This window comes from Amphichorda felina (genome assembly GCF_050947745.1).
Source record: "Amphichorda felina strain 45539 chromosome Unknown scaffold_9, whole genome shotgun sequence".
Classification (NCBI taxonomy): Eukaryota; Fungi; Ascomycota; class Sordariomycetes; order Hypocreales; family Bionectriaceae; genus Amphichorda; species Amphichorda felina.
In genome coordinates, this window is record NW_028145041.1 from 163625 (window position 1) to 176245 (window position 12621).

The 12621-nt window shown below is 56.5% G+C and overlaps 5 protein-coding genes across 5 annotated transcripts; 1 reads left to right on the plus strand and 4 right to left on the minus strand.

Annotated features, from left to right (window-relative positions):
• Positions 1-55: 55 nt before the first annotated feature.
• NOP10 (H/ACA ribonucleoprotein complex subunit NOP10) lies at positions 56-319 on the minus strand (the record flags this gene model as incomplete). The annotated part of the gene is made up of 2 exons (XM_083197949.1): positions 56-69; positions 145-319. 2 exons carry the CDS (start codon positions 317-319, stop codon positions 56-58), a joined length of 189 nt encoding a protein of 62 aa, XP_083045684.1.
• Positions 320-850: 531 nt separating this feature from the next.
• Positions 851-2445, minus strand: SPE2 (S-adenosylmethionine decarboxylase proenzyme; the record flags this gene model as incomplete). The annotated part of the gene is made up of 2 exons (XM_083197950.1): positions 851-2244; positions 2298-2445. The coding sequence occupies 2 exons, from the start codon at positions 2443-2445 to the stop codon at positions 851-853; spliced, it is 1542 nt and encodes a 513-aa protein (XP_083045685.1).
• Positions 2446-4208: 1763 nt separating this feature from the next.
• CFD1 (P-loop containing nucleoside triphosphate hydrolase protein) lies at positions 4209-5174 on the minus strand (the record flags this gene model as incomplete). Its single annotated transcript, XM_083197951.1, has 2 exons — positions 4209-5090; positions 5142-5174. The coding sequence occupies 2 exons, from the start codon at positions 5172-5174 to the stop codon at positions 4209-4211; spliced, it is 915 nt and encodes a 304-aa protein (XP_083045686.1).
• A 772-nt stretch (positions 5175-5946) lies between these two features.
• On the minus strand, positions 5947-7012 carry ACO1O0_008588 (uncharacterized protein; the record flags this gene model as incomplete). Its single annotated transcript, XM_083197952.1, has 4 exons — positions 5947-6226; positions 6302-6460; positions 6519-6791; positions 6864-7012. 4 exons carry the CDS (start codon positions 7010-7012, stop codon positions 5947-5949), a joined length of 861 nt encoding a protein of 286 aa, XP_083045687.1.
• Positions 7013-11644: 4632 nt separating this feature from the next.
• Positions 11645-12333, plus strand: ACO1O0_008589 (endopeptidase catalytic subunit IMP1; the record flags this gene model as incomplete). Its single annotated transcript, XM_083197953.1, has 2 exons — positions 11645-11980; positions 12229-12333. 2 exons carry the CDS (start codon positions 11645-11647, stop codon positions 12331-12333), a joined length of 441 nt encoding a protein of 146 aa, XP_083045688.1.
• Positions 12334-12621: the final 288 nt, after the last annotated feature.

Genomic DNA, 12621 nt, shown 5'->3' on the forward strand with positions numbered 1-12621 from the left:
CCACTGCTGTGCCACTCTCTTCCCCATCTACCCCCGACGTTCTAGTTACGACCCATTACTCCTCGTCCTCTGCAAAACAAAGTTGTTAACCATCCAGGGGCCTCCTATGTCTCGGGGGGGAAACAGATTAAGGCCCAAACTCACTCTGCTGCGTCAGGAGCAGACCGAACCGGCGCTTCAGCGTCACGCGCTGGCGCGACCACTTATCGTCGGGGGAGAAGCGCGCCGGGTGCGCCGACTTAGTGACCTGGCCGTGGGCGACCTTCTTGAGGGTGTAGAGGCGCTTGCCCTCCGAGTCGAGAGTGTACATCAGATGCATGGTGGCGGTCGGGATGGAATTTTTTCCGTGGGGTTTATCGGTAGGTTTGAGTTGGATCGCGGTTTCGAGGTCCAATTGACCGAGTAGAAGTGTTAAGTTGCGAGTTTGTGGTGAATCCTGTCTTCAATCTGCAAATTGGGGCTCCCCGAGCTACGAGGTGGGCAAAAATTTCCATCTCCAGGAAAAAATCAAGTCACGTGCGTTTGTCTTATCGATAGGGTGGCACACCAGATCCACAATTACCCGCATCTGCTGAACATCCCCTCGAAGCAGCTTGCCGATTGGCCAACATCTTGCAACACAATGTAAATGAAGATCCGTCCCAAACTCGACCCAGCCGAGGCTACACGTAACATGATAGATTTCACCCGTGAGATACCGGTATATAGTGCTTTCGCAATGAGTCAATTTCAATCTGGTCATTGTCCAAAACAAGTGTAAAATGGTCAGAGAGAACCAAAGAGTGTAAAGATAGACCAAAGTAGGCCGCAGATAAAACGAAAGTAAGCAATACCGCCAAATAATTCATCATTAATCAATCTCGCCAACGCGGGCACCCTTCTCGCCGACCCATCCCTCGCGCTCGTAGAAGCGGAAGACCAGGTCATAGTCCTCAAAGTCATGGACGATGCGATCGATGCGACGGTAGCCCTTGACAGGGTCGACAAGGCGTTGGCTGAGGAGGCCCTTGACCGAGTCGTCATCGCCCATACCATAGGGATTGGCGCTCTTTCCCTTGGTCTCGAAAAGCGTGACACTGAATCGTCCGGGCTGGAAGATGTTCACGACGTTTTCAATGATTTCGGCGGTGGTGCGTCCGTTCTGTCCTCCAGGAACGTTGGTCTCGAACGAGGCAAAGGAGCACTCTGGCTCGGGCGTGACGTGCACCGTGAAGTAATGGCCGGAGTTGGTCTTTCCAGACTCGGAGTCAACCGCAGGGGAAGGAGGCACAACGCCGTTGGCAGAAAATCCGCAAGGACCAAACAGGTAGGCATCGACGCGAGCATCAGGGTAGACGCTCGTAGGGTACACGTCGGAAAGGCCGCAGTTCTCGGAGACGACAGTACCCAGCGCATGTCCCTCGGTCGTCAGGGCCTCCGTAGCATCGAGCTTCTCGTGGTCCCCACCCATGTCCTCTCCGTTGCCAAAGACATCCACCTCATCCAGAGCGCCCAGGCTGTCCCTGGCATGCTGGACTTCGGCAGCCAGCTTGTCACTTGCGACCGCACTCGCATGCGACAGGTAGAACTGCTTGGCGTTCTCCGGGTCCAGATCGGTCATGAGAATCTCCAGCGTCTCGTCATTGTAGTCAGCCACCGCACCATTGACACAGGCAATCCCGGCAGGGATCTTGGCCTCGGGTCCATTGGTCTCCGACTCGGGCGTGCGAGGGGGAGTGAGCGCCTGGTTGGGCGACGTGATGTAGAGATACCAGTGGTCGCCATTCATCTTGCCAACCATGTAGGCGCTGCCGCCCTCGAACATGTCGTCAAGGTACTTGACCTCCTGCTTCCAGCTGCGGTGGGGTCCCTGCTGCTTGTCGGGGAAGAGGAAGTTCTTGCGACTGTAGAACACGCGGTACGGGGTCGCCGCGGAGCGAATGTCCTCGACCTTGCCGGCATTGTGGAATGGGAAGCCGGCATGGAGCGCAGCAATGTGAAGCATGCGCTGGAGGCCAAGGAGCAGCGTGGTGGTGCCACAGGTCTTGAGAATCAGCTTGTGTGGGAACACAAACATGCTCGATTCGGACAAGAGATAGGCGTCGACAGCCTCGGACTTGAGGACGGAGAGGATCTTGCAGTTGACCATGTCGAGCATTCCAACCCACGTCTCCGCAGGGACAACCTTCAAGCCATCCGGCTGGGCTCCCGGGGGAAGAGTCTCGGGGCTCGGGGCGAACCACACCTCGAGCAGCTTCTCAGGGCCTGCGCATGTTAGACGGCGGGGACATTTACGGGCAAGACTGGATTTTACGTACCTTCAAAGGCATTGGTGGAGTCGAGATCTGCAGCAACATCATGATTGATGGTCAGATGGGGTGTCGCCTCCGACGGAGAGAAGGTGTAGCCGCTGGGGACCGAGCGGCTGAGCACCTTGGTGGTCGAGCAGGGCACAGACAGCGACATTGCGAAGTCTGGAGCAACTGGTCGGTCAAGAGTTGAGCTCTGATATTGGAAATTGCCTGCCCGTTTCACAGGGTCCGCGGAGCACTAGCTGCCGCTCAAACAGACCTTGCGGCGTCTGTCTGAGAGAGTAGGCCCACAGGAGTGGCTCGGTCGTAGATGCTGGCGGAAGCCAGCAGCAACTATGAGAGTGGTCGAGCTAACGTCTCAAAGTGGACGTTAAGGAGGTCGGAGGCGAAGGGTATGCAAGAATCGCTCTTGCGACGGAATGGTGGCAGGGAAGCTGAGGTCCGATACCTGTGGGGGAGTATCGGATCGGGCAGATGAGGGATCTGCTGGTGGTCGAGGACTTGGCGGGTGTGAAGGTGAATTTCTTGATCTTCCTAGTGGAGGGGTGCTATCGAGGCCTGAAGAGGTCAGTTTCGCGTTCATTCTAGGAATCAACTGCCGACCAAGACAAGACTCACTTGCTGGGCCGAGAGAAGAGGAAGCGGAGGAGGTCGGTCGATGGCATAAAGGCCAAAGAGCAGGGCCGAAGAGAGTCAGGCAGGCAGACGGTCTCTGGGGCCGACTGGATCAGATGGGTGGATTACGGGTATTAATTGCGTATGTTTGACATTGGATCGTTCGTTGTGGGAGTCGAGAGTGAAGACGGTCGTGTGAGGGCTGACGTCGAATGCAGAAAGATTTTTGTGGTGCGGCGTCGTGGCGGGGCCTGACGTCGTTGCGGGCGAGAGTGAACAAGAGTGTCTCGTGTCTCGAGTACAGCAGCTGGTTTAGAGCTTGGTGGGAGCCAGCCAAAGAGCAGCGACAGAGATGGTGCTTCGACAGAGTCGAGGTGCTAGTGCAGAGTCGGTGTGAGAATTTTCAAAGCAGCTCTTGTGTTTTTTGGATGGGGATTGGGTGGACGGGGATCGATCGCAGGAAGAAACCTAAGCAGCAGGAACCTGGAAGCTGATGCAGAGCGCGCGCGCCTGCAAAGAATTTCGTGCCCCTCAACGGCGATTGACATGCCATGCACCAGCCAGTTGTGTGTGGCCCCCGCCAGCCCCAGCCAGGCGCCTCGCCAGGAACAGTGTTCGAGGCCCCACTGCAGTTGCAGTCCAGGCCGCTGTCCAGGCCGCTGTGCAACCCGCAGTGGGCCACTGAAGTTTTCGCTGGGGTTGACTGCCCTGCACGTTGGGCGTCATTGCCCAGGGGATGCAGCCCAACGGTCCGATCAACCTGACGCAACGTGGATATTATTATCTTGTAGCACGAGGGAATTCTTCCGTCTCCAATCTCAAAAGTGTACATCTGTACGGGGTAGCCAACTTGGGGGTACCGGCCCGGCAATCAATGAATAGGCATGTGTCGCTCTGCACAGGCACGTCTGTCCTCGACATCTTAAGTATTGCAGACTCACCGCCGAACTGTATGCAGGCAGCCGGGATGCCCATTACTTATTAATAACGGATTGCTCCCTCGTACATGGTCGTGCATGGTCGTAAATGGTCGTAATCAGTACACCAGTCCCAGGAGTCCCCAATACTCCCCCTCAGAGCTACGGGCCCAGAGATCCCTCGTCCTCTAAGCTTCCATGCCGAGGAATAAGCTCTCCCGTCGCAGCAAACAAGGCAGCCACACGTGCCCGCCGAGTCACCCAACGAAACCTGCTCCAGTTTGCGAAAAACTGTGTAAGCTTCAGTTCGCGGAACCCTTTGTGAGCTTCACGTCGCGTACACGCAGTAGCAGAGCGTGAAATTGCCAAGGTCTCCTCCGTCCATTCACGTACCGACAGCCTCCACCACCTTCTCGGTGATGTCCCGGAATATGTGACACAGCGAACAGTCCTTGTACTTGTCCACCAGCGTGCCCGCATCGTCACGGTCCCCCTCCTCCTCCCCTGCCGTGCTCGAGATATCCCGCCCAGCCACCTCCGTCCCCGCGGGGTACCGCGGCCGGCGCCCCTCCTCGATGAGCCCTATGAACTGCGCGTCCATGGGCACGGAGCCCAGGAACGGCACGCCAAACTCGTCCGCCATGACCCTGCCCCCGCCGGACCCGAAGATGTCGGTGCACTCGGAGCAGTGCGGGCACACGTAGCCGCTCATGTTCTCGACGACGCCCAGGACGCGCAGGCCCGTCTTTGCGCAGAAGTTGAGCTCCTTGCGCACGTCGGCGGTGGCGACGGCCTGCGGGGTGGTCACCACGACGGCGCCGGCGACCTGGCTGCCCAGGGCGTCACGCTGCAGGGTCTCGACGAGGGAGATGTGCTCGTCGCTGGTGCCGGGGGGCGTGTCGATGAGGAGGTAATCTGTGGGGCCCCAGAGGGCATCCTTGATGAACTGGCGGATCATGGCCGTCTTCTTGGGCCCGCGCCACACGACGGCGTCGCCGCGGTTGCGCAGCAGGAAGCCCAGGCTCATGGCGTGCAGGCTGCCCTTGCCCTCGGAGGGCACGGCGTCGTGGACGAGCACGGGCGCCCAGCCGCCGGGGACCTGTGTGACCTTGGAGGTCTCGATGGACAGCATGCGCGGGATCGAGGGGCCGGTCAGGTCGACGTCGAGGATGCCCACCGAGTGGCCTGCGAGCGAGAGGGACAGGGCTAGCTGTGTTGTGACAGACGACTTGCCGACGCCGCCTTTGCCGGACAGGACCTGCATTGTCTGCATCAGCTCTGGCGATAGAGGAGGGGTTGCGAGAAGTCATCAACGTACCAGCACAACGTGCTTTACCTTGTCCAGACCCATATTGACCAGTATGCAAATTCAAGAATCAGACAGCGCGCTCTGTTTCATGGAATGAGGTTGCTTTTCCAGGCCACAGGGCGACGCGGGTCGATGGTGTGGTGACGGTGCTTAGAAAGCAGCCTTCATGGTCTTGATGGTGACGCCGAAGACGGACCAGGTCGTCGCAAGTGACGCACTAAAAGTCGCTCCCCCCCCCCCACCATTGCCCCTCCTACATGCTTCCAGGGCCCCCATAGAGTCGTAGACATTTGTAAGCCGCCGCTACCCTGTGCCTCCCTTCTTCACCTCCAACCACTCCACTTACACGGTTTGAAACCAGCATTACGGTCATGTACGAGGCCTCGCATGCACCTCTCCATGCTGCCGGTAGTAGCTGCAAGAACTGCTTATGCCCTGACTGGTCTAGAATTTGATCGTAATCCTTCCCCCAGTATCCGCGTAGCTGATAACTTTCCACCTCGTCCAAATGTGCATGGATTTAGTATGCACATTCTAGGAGTAAAAGGATGCATTTAGAAGTATAAATAATAATCCATTGCTCATAGAGACCATCAGACTCAACATATTAAGTCTATAATGCTGAAGCCGTCCTCTATCCAATCTCCTGCTTCCTTTCCGGAGGCATCCTACCTACACTAGACCCTAAAACTCCCATAGGTATGCAAACATGAAAATACCACCTTGGTATATGATTCCGCTCAACGCCCCGCTTGCTACAACCCCTATCAAGACACCACCCTTTCAATCCATTCTCCAACCGGCCCTGGACGCCCTACACGTCTGCCCGAGACTTCCCGGCGCCCGCCTTCTCGTCCTTGTCGGACCGCCGCCCTCTGGTCTCGTCCGAGTCGCTGATGAATCGAATCGAGTCCTTTTGGTAGGCCACAATGGGCCGGTCGCTATTGCAGTACCCCAGAAGCTCCATGTTCTCGGGCAGCGCATTGGCGAAGCGCTTGTTGAAGCGCACAATTGGTCCGCCGTCGACGGTGAAGCCAATAAACTCACCCTGCACCGTCTCGTCCGATTCGTCGTCGGCAGCCTGGATGGTGTTTCTGTTTCAACGGGTCAGTTGACTCGAGACTTGCGGGTAGCCCTCGGGGGGAGGGGAGGGGCAACAGGATGCATACGCTTGGCTCATGGGTGGCCCCAGCTTGGCTTCGTCGTCGTTGGAAGCGCGGCTGGCGCTGCGCTTGATCTTCTTCACCCTTGACCAGGCGCAGGCGTGGAACAGATGAAGAAATCCTGCGATGACGAGCACGGGTGTTCCCAGAGCAAGCGCCCAGGGCCTGGAGACAAGAGTGTCAGCGGAGCCATGTGGCGTTCGGCATGGATCTCGACACTTACGGGTGCTTGCTGTTCTTCAGAGAGTGGAGCATGGCCAGGATGATGCCGACCATGGCAATCAGCGACCCAACCTGGATCATGGTCCACGTCGACCAGTACAGCGACATGAGGTCTTCCCCGTCGCAGAACTGCAGCGCCAGGAGGGCATACACCTCCATGACTACGATGACTGTCGACACCATGACGCATCCCAGGCACAGGAAAATAAACAGGCGGAGGCGCTTAGCACGCTTCTTGGGATTGTCACCGAAGCGCTCGATGGCTTCCTGGCCCCTGGGCGCAAAGGAAGTGTCAGCATTGATACTCCCTCTCGCCAAAATCAACAGTGGCGGGGATGGGACATACTTGGTAAATGTCCATGATGCTAGAAAGAGGACGAAGAGATTGGTGATGAACAGGGTCCAGTATATGATCTTGAACTCCCACCTCACCATGTGAGAGGCAAACTGGGCATATTTCTTGCAGAGGCTGGGGTCCTTGACAAAGTCGGCCATGGCAGGGAGGATGGCCAGGCCGTGAGTGTTGAAGGACGGGGTATCCGCGTAAGGAAGGTTTCCGATGGGCTGCCAAGATATATACGATGTTATCGACGCGTGGTCGTTTCAGGGATACTAGTACAGTACTATTACGTATCCTTGGAAGATTGGGCCGGAGAGGACCAGATCAGATCGGATCAGATCAGGAAACACCGGTTTGCAGAAAGTCAACTCAGGTATGAATAGGGGAGGGGGAGGTGGAAGAGGTACCTGTATTATACCACGAGTGCGAGGAGGAGCGCGGGTCAGGCCGTCGGAGCGTCGTGGCTTGTAAGCCTACGAGTAGGCGGATGGACCGGGGCCCTGGGGCGGTATGGAGTGTACGACTGGGGAGTAGGGAGTAGGGACTACTAGACTAGGGAGTTGAGAGACTAGGGAGAGACAGAGCGGAATGCCTATCTACGAGTACGCGTGGTCCCCTTGTCTCGGAAGCGTTTCCGTGGCTTTGGTGCCCAACCGCAGCCCGCAAGCATGGCTTATACATTCTTGACCACATGATACATAGCACATATGTTTTACCGGCGAGATGGCTGCCTACTACTACTCAATCACAACAAGACTGCTACACTACATGTACATTTGGCACCCGTTGTTCTCCGATAAGGGGGTGGAACTAGGCGATCCCAAGACTCCAAGAGTCCAAGAGCACCCCCAGAGGAGGGAGGTTGACGACGCGCAACCTGAATCAGCAGCGAAAAGGAAAAAAAAAAGCATGTGGGCTTGGTTGCTGGGGCCAAGGAGGGACCATGGCGTCGATCACGCGTCTGGGGTCTACGAGTATTGTCAACGCCCGCGTAGTGTCTACCGGGGGCCGGGGCGGATGGGCAGAGCGTGGAGGGCAACCAGGGACTCGGGGACTGAGGGCACAGCATGGAGGCCTGGAGAAGGGCTGGAGGCGGGACCGAGTGGGCCAGGGTGGGCATCTTGGAGTCCGTGACGACGGGAGGAGGCGGTGTTGGCATGGCAGATGGCTCTTATCTGCTCCTCCATAGATGTTTCGAACATATTGGTATGTCCGGGCATGGTGTTTCTCGTACCAGGTAATACTTGCAACCTTCGATATTCACATGAAGATATTTCCATCCCCGGCACATGATACTCGTGCGGCTGACCAACATTCAGCCCATGGCATGAGATGATGAGATTGTAAGATTTCATGAGATTGGCAGGTTGGGCACCGTCATCCCTTCAACCCATCGCACCGGAGGCTCATCTCTTTTCACCACCGACAAAACGCGAAATCCCGGCAAGGCCATGGCGAGTCCCCGGCGACGACCCACATAGCGCAGCAAACACAGTGGTGAACACGGCAGAGGCTGGGCTGTGCAGTCAACTGTCAGAAGCTCAAGCCGCATGATGCCAGCCAGGGCCATATTATTTCATATAAGATGCATGTTGGCTGTTGCCCGAATCCAATAATACTGCGCGCACGGAGGACGGAGTACGGAGCACAGGTATGTCAAGTGCCGGCATCCCGAGAGTTCGGGCCCGGTGTAGCCGAATACCGGCCCAGTTACTACGCGTATAACTACTAGTACACACACATAATATATAATACGGAGTACGGCGCGCCTGACTGCCAAACCCGGAGGAAACAAGTAACGAAGGGAAAAAAAACTCGAGAAATTCCCAATCGAGGCTTTGGCACCAAGTCGCCAAGCACCGGATCAAGCGCAGGGATGCCGTCTCCAATTCGACGCCGGCACATGCGCATATGCGCCGTCGATCTCAAGTCACAGGACCTCACAGGCCTCCAGCCAACCCTCTGGGGCTCTCCTCCTGTCTCACTGTCCCACGCTTGGATGGGGGATCGGAGATAATGGCTGATAGAACTGCTACGAGGACTAATACACCATACGTACGACGTACTACTCGTACTCGCGCCAACCCCCCACACCGACTATCAACACCACCAGACTCAGTATTAGTGTTCCTCGTAATCCAGTATCCGGCAGTTGACCGATTGATGCCAAGCAGCCCGTCTCAGCACCGCCATCATGTCGCCGTCGGGGATCCTCTTGGCGCCGCCCTCCGCCAACCACGGAGGCTGTGCAGCAGTCCAACTGCAGTCGGCAAGGCGACGGCATCACAGCGCATTGGACGGCGATCTTCGGGATTCTCGGGGGGCACAATCTCTGATATCGACTGGTCACCGTCTCCCTCACTCATCCTGACTCTTGGGGCCCCAGTTCCCGGTCGCTGTGGTACCACCACCCCCCCTCCAGTGCGCAGGCCCCCCGGCATTCCAAGCCCGTCAGATGCATCCGCCTTCCGACGAGGCTTGGCTAATCGCAAGGCCGGCTGGCAAGTGGCAACCAGGTGGTTCGACAGGGGTGAGACCGACAGGGGGCCTAAATTTATGGTTATCGCTGTCTCTCTGATGAGACGACCCTGTGAGTCGCCACTCGCCAGCACTGTTCTCGGACTGCGCCCGTTGGGAAAACGGCCTACGAGACATCTACCAGCGTTAACAGTTGGGATGTCTCACTCACTTTTTTTTTGTCCTCTTTCTTTTTTCCTTTTGCCAAGCAGTCTTCCTACTCCCTACATACGCGTACGTTATTCGTGAGATCGTATCCGCCAGAGCCAAGCCCAGAGATGAAAACATGCCGTGGCAGATTGGGCCTCCACAGCATCCATCGCCGAGCCCGCCTATTCATGGGGCCCGAAATCTCCATCTTCTCCAGGCTCCACGGAGCTCGTTCATGGACTGTTTGTCCAGGAGAAGATCTGAGCTCGACTACGGAACAGATCGGCGCCGCCCAGCCGTGGTCCTGGGGGAGGGGGAGGAGGAGGTTTGGCTCACTCCGTCATCCACTCTCCCCCATTCTCCGTACGAGTAGACTGATGATAAGGCCAGTAGCAAGGGGGGCAGCATCCCGATGGCCCAATGTCGTGGCCTTCATTATCACATACCTACGTATTCCCGATCGGGGATACATCGTCCAGGGCATCCTCCTTGTTAGGCACATTGCGTGGACCACGTTGCGTGCTGCGCCTGACGATGACGACTCCCCCCTGCCTGCGTGAGATCCGGTGTCGTCCTCGAAGCCAGCCCCTATCAACCAGCATACCAGATACTCGTACGGATACCAGACCCAGCGGCCTCCGTCCGAGAGTTCCATCAAGGTTCGCAGCCTAGTTGTTTCGCCTTGGTTGGGATCCGGGACCAATCAATGAATGCTGCTTGCACAACGTGTTGGCTGATCTCCCGGGAGTTGGGGTTTCCCATAGGCATCATTGGCCCGTCCGTTGCCAGCGAGGTGCCCGCTCGTGCTTCCGTCCCGGGATCCCAAGGGGCACAGCAATTGGTGGATGTCCCGCCCGTTTGCTCTGAGACACTCGCATGGCCATTGAGAGAAGCTTTTTCTAATAATAATAATAATACTACGAGATATAACCTGCGGCACAGGTTGCAACCTTGCACACTGCCGACAGCGTCGGATCAATATTACCGTTAATCTAGATCCTGTGCCTTGGCGACAACTAGCCCTGGTTGACCGAGGACGTAGAAGAACGCCACGAAATCCTCCTCCCAATCCCACGGAACGCTGTCAGTGGTCAAAGGGGCCAAGATCTGAACGGGTGCATATTCACGTGCCTTGCCTCCCGTCGGAATCAGAGATCTAGATCAGGGGGGGTGTAAGGATGAGCCCGGACGGTGCATACCGTCCCCCGTGATTATATAAAATCTTTCCGACATTATACTCTTCTGTCATAAATATCACACATACTAAACCATCCTTCTCCCAAAGACCTCGGCTTCATCCCGCAGAGTCGCCTCAGATGGGTGTCTAATCGGGTGAAAACGGGATCGTAGGCGGGCCGTTCTCTACTCCATTAGGCATGATCGGTCGGCGATTCTTGCGCCATTCCTATATTCTCAAGAGTTTGCTGCTTTGAAACCCCATGGTTGTGGGTTCCAATTTACTCTAACCTCATCCTCAGGTGGTAAACATACCGATCCCAAAGCCTCTGATATTGTCACTCCTCATTATTGGTTGTGTCTCGAATAGTACCAGCTTATCGAAAGTCGAAAACTAAAATATTCCCAACGGTCATGAAACTTTCATTTTTCTAGGCAAGTCTGACGAAGGTAGGAAGTAAAAGAAGGGGGGGGGGGGGGGGGGGGTTGTGGTTGTTTGGTTTACAGCGCAGAGAGTGGTACGCAGGGTAAGTTGGCTGAACACCGACCAAGTCACAACACTACTAATACTAAGTCAGTCTCTCGATGAATACTTAGCTAATCAAATCCCCCAGAATGAACGGCGCTCCCTAGAACAGTTTTCCATTTAATATACCTACTATTACGCCCAAGTCTCTCCATGACGAGGTCTTTTATACCCAATTTCGAGGTGTTGCAACACCCCATTGGCTGAGATCTCCAAGACCCCCCACATCAAGACGAATCTGGCTAGCTGATCCACCTCCAACAGACCTCATCTCATCTGTCTCTCACGTCACTCACCCAACGGCACACGCATCGCCATCAGCATCACAACTCGCCCATCTCCTACCTAGGCCACACACAATGCCCCCTCCGCTATAACGAGAACCCTCCCCCTCTTCCCCAAAAACAAACCGCCCACCATGGTCGCCTCCCACTTCCTCCGCATGCCCGTCCGCTTCACCCTCTCCACCGTCAAGCTCCTCTGCACCATGCACCTCCTGCAGACCCACGTCTTCCAGCTCTCGGCCACGGGCGGCCCCTCCATGCTGCCCAGCTTCTCCGTCGCGGGCGACTGGATCTCCATTGACATGACCCACGCCCGCAACCGCCGCCGCGCCCTCCGCGTCGGCGACATCATCAGCTACCGCCTCCCCTACTCCCCGGACGGCATGGGCATCAAGCGCCTCATCGGCCTGCCCGGCGACTACGTCTGCCACGGCACGCCTGGGACGAGAGGCGAGGACCACGTAACCCAGGTGTGTGTGTTATTTTTTTTTTCGTCGCGTGCATACCGCGTCCGCCCACGTTATCCCCTCCCCGGGACAGCTCTCATTGCTCACATGGATACAGGTTCCCGAGGGCCACTGTTGGGTAGTAGGCGATAACCTTGCAGCTTCCCGAGACTCGAGGACATTTGGCCCACTGCCTCTCGCTCTCGTCACTGGCAAGGTAATAGGCAGGGTACTCCCCTTGGCAGATCGGTGTTGGTTCGAGAATCCCCTAGAGGCTGCCCCAGATGGCAACTGAGGGCCATCAGCCCGGAATCGCCGCCGTGTACATTATATCGTCCTCAGCCACCAAGGGAAGAACTATGGCCAAGGAAGCATAGGGTAAGGAGTTATTGGAGTAAGGGTTCTTAATTACATACACCATCTGCCCGTCCTTCTCGTGTCCCTCACTCTCATAATACCTCCACCCATATCAATAAAAATTGGCTAAACCGACAGCTTTCCCACAAAGCTGCTTATGCATTGTACAAAAACAAAATGAAAACCATGCTCGCGCGACGAGAGCGTCACTCCAAGATGGCACATGAGTGGTCTCGCTCGATAGTCTATCCGTCAAGCGAATACTGCTCGACGAATAGCGAGAAAGACATGCTGCTCACTTGGCCATT